Source organism: Silurus meridionalis, chromosome 15 (assembly GCF_014805685.1).
Source record: "Silurus meridionalis isolate SWU-2019-XX chromosome 15, ASM1480568v1, whole genome shotgun sequence".
NCBI classification, from domain to species: domain Eukaryota; kingdom Metazoa; phylum Chordata; class Actinopteri; order Siluriformes; family Siluridae; genus Silurus; species Silurus meridionalis.
In genome coordinates this window covers 11630757-11633752 of record NC_060898.1, presented here as the reverse complement: position 1 = coordinate 11633752, position 2996 = coordinate 11630757, and the positions used below count along the sequence as shown (strand labels likewise).

General features: G+C 42.9%; 1 protein-coding gene across 1 annotated transcript; it reads left to right on the top strand.

The window, feature by feature from the left end:
* The first annotated feature begins 633 nt into the window (after positions 1-633).
* On the top strand, positions 634-2165 carry htr1ab (5-hydroxytryptamine (serotonin) receptor 1A b). The gene has a single exon (XM_046868022.1). It carries the CDS (start codon positions 642-644, stop codon positions 1899-1901), a length of 1260 nt encoding a protein of 419 aa, XP_046723978.1. The 5' UTR covers positions 634-641; the 3' UTR covers positions 1902-2165.
* Positions 2166-2996: the final 831 nt, after the last annotated feature.

The window sequence follows — 2996 nt, the reverse complement described above, 5'->3', positions numbered from 1 at the left end:
TTATATTTTCTGTTTTCTGTTTCCAAAGGATAATGAATTGGCCAATTTCTCTGGGATTTATTTTGATCGCATGTTTAGTGTTCCTGGAAAAGACTTCCCATCCATTGATCAAGAGAAAGTGGTTGCAAAAAAAGACTGAATGAACAAATAAATGAACGAATGAATGAATAAACGAATGAATGAATGAATGAATGAATGAATGAATTAATGAACAACAAAGTGCTAGTTACACCAGGTGGCAGCAGTTGCACTTTTCAGGTTTGTGCGATCGCCACGGAGCTGATGGTGGAAACTTTGGTGGCACAAAATAAGTTGCCCATTATTTTGATCCATTTGTATATCTGACATGAAGTGCGCACGAGAGACTGTATAAAGGGCATATATGACACTATTGGCCTTAAACATTGCCATGTTTTCCTTTAATGATGACAGGTTTTACATGCGCGGATACACACAGAGTGTGAACTCTGATCCACCTGCGTCGGTAACTGACGTATGCTCCAGTACTGGTATAAAAGCTCGCGCGCTCGTCACAAGCCGTAAGTGATGATGCCCATGTCCTGCTCGCGCGCGCTCCTGCAGAAGGAGTTCAGTAAGTAGGTGACCGACGCTTTTTTTTTTTTACCTCCACGCGCTTGTTGATGAACCAAGACATGGATGGACAACCGGAGAACGCGTCCTCGTTGTTCCAAAACGACAGCAATCTAGAGGACCACAATGACAAGGTGTCGCTCACAGCTAAGGTGCCGTTAAGTTATCAGATATCGACGTCTGTGCTGATCGGAGCGCTGATCCTGTGTTCGGTGTTTGGAAACGCGTGCGTCGTGGCGGCCATAGCTTTGGAGAGGTCACTCCAAAACGTGGCCAACTATCTAATCGGGTCTCTTGCCGTGACGGACCTTATGGTGTCGGTACTCGTCTTACCTATGGCGTGTCTCTACCAAGTTTTGGACAAATGGACACTCGGGCAGGTCGCATGCGACATTTTTATCTCGCTGGACGTCCTGTGTTGCACGTCTTCGATTTTGCATCTGTGCGCCATTGCGCTGGACCGCTACTGGGCCATCACCGAGCCCATAGACTATATGAAAAAAAGGACGCTGAAACGTGCGGCGGTTCTGATCGGCGCTACGTGGCTGGTGGGCTTCTTGATATCCGTGCCACCCATGCTGATCATGAAATCGCAGCCCAAAAGCAAAGCAGAAGACATGGCCAACCCCGAAGCGTGCGCGATCAGCCACGACCCCTGGTATACCATTTACTCAACCTTCTGCGCTTTTTACATCCCGCTCATCCTCATGCTCGTGTTGTACGGTCGCATCTTTAAAGCGGCTCGGTTCCGTATCCGCAAGACGGTACGCCGGACTGAGAAGAAAAAAGTCACGTGTCTGACCGTGTCCCCGGCGCTTTTTAAACGCGCTAATGGAGAGCCGGGCAAAAGCTGGAGAAGCAGCGTGGAACCCAAGCCGGCGGCGTCGTGCGTGAACGGCGCGGTAAAGCACACGGACGACGGCGAGTCGGTGGAGATCGTGGAGGTGCACGGCCATTCAAAGCACGAGCTGCCGCTGCCGAACACGCCGAGCTCGGCGCCGCTCTTTGAGAACCGACACGAAAAGAACACGGAGGCAAAGAGGAAACTGGCGATGGCGCGGGAGCGCAAAACCGTCAAGACGCTGGGCATCATCATGGGCACGTTCATCCTGTGCTGGCTGCCTTTCTTCATCAAAGCCTTAGTGATGCCCTTCTGCCCAACGTGCAAGATGCCCGTGTGGTTACAGGACGTGATCAATTGGCTCGGTTACTCCAACTCGCTGCTAAACCCCATCATCTACGCGTACTTCAACAAGGACTTCCAGAGCGCCTTTCAGAAAATCATCAAATGTCACTTCTGTCGAAAATAGCGGTGGATTGCTTAATGGTACCCAGTTTGCTGAATTGACCGGAAAATCTTTAGTCAAACATTCCTTCGGTGGGATAAAGAATGATGACATTTATCCCGTGGTGGAAATAGGTCATTATTCTCATCGTTTATCATTTTTATTATAAATTTTTTTCTGTTTTCAGAAAAGATGTATGATACTGTGTATAAAAGAACTCCATGTACTGCTCATGTCCATTGGAAGCATGAATGTGTTCATGCTTTGAAATAAACTCGTAAATGACTCTCAAAACAGATTCTCTGTGCTTCTTTATTTGCCAGAGCTTAGAAATAAAACAAATATTTTGCATCATTGATAAGCTTTTTATTATTATTATTGTATACAGCAAAACTCTGTTATACAAAAGAGTCACATATATATTTTGATTTCATAGAATGCAGCTTAGCCCCTTGAAAATAATGGAATGAAAATATTTGATAAAATAATGCAATACTAAAGTATAAGATAATGGGAAACTTTAAATCAAACATTTGGTTTTAGATTTAGTTTTAGTGTTATAGTGCGTCATAAGGTGTGACCATTGCTTTCTTTCATTTTTAATAAGAACACACTGAAACTAATTATTATCTTTATCCATCTTTTTTGTTGTTGCTACAGTGTGTTTAAGAATACATTATATCCCTAAATAGATGATTTTTTAGATTTTTCACATACCATTTTAATAATTAGGAAAACTGGAACATATGTTAGGCTCATACATTGATAAAGCTCAATTTATTCATTGAAACTCATGTCTAATTTTCACCTCCAACCCTCACGGCAAAAGAGCAAACAGCCGATGAAGCAAATTTAATTTATTTTTACATGATCAGGCAACCAAATGCAAAGTGATGCAAATAAATGATGGTAAAATGTCTGCAAACATTTCCTGAATTAGGTAGTGGTCACTATCAAGTATACAAAATACATGTTGTTCACCAAACTACTGTCTCTTGATGGCTCTATTATGTTCAGTGATTCTGTTTTTATATCTCTTTTTTTCTTCAGTGCTTAAAGAAAATTCATCTGGTATATTCATATTTTTAATTAATATTTGAATTTTAGTAGCAGTGAAGA

Bases quoted from the DNA above. Each gene is read 5' to 3' on its own strand.
- htr1ab (XM_046868022.1), top strand. From the start codon at position 642: ATGAACCAAGACATGGATGGACAACCGGAGAACGCGTCCTCGTTGTTC.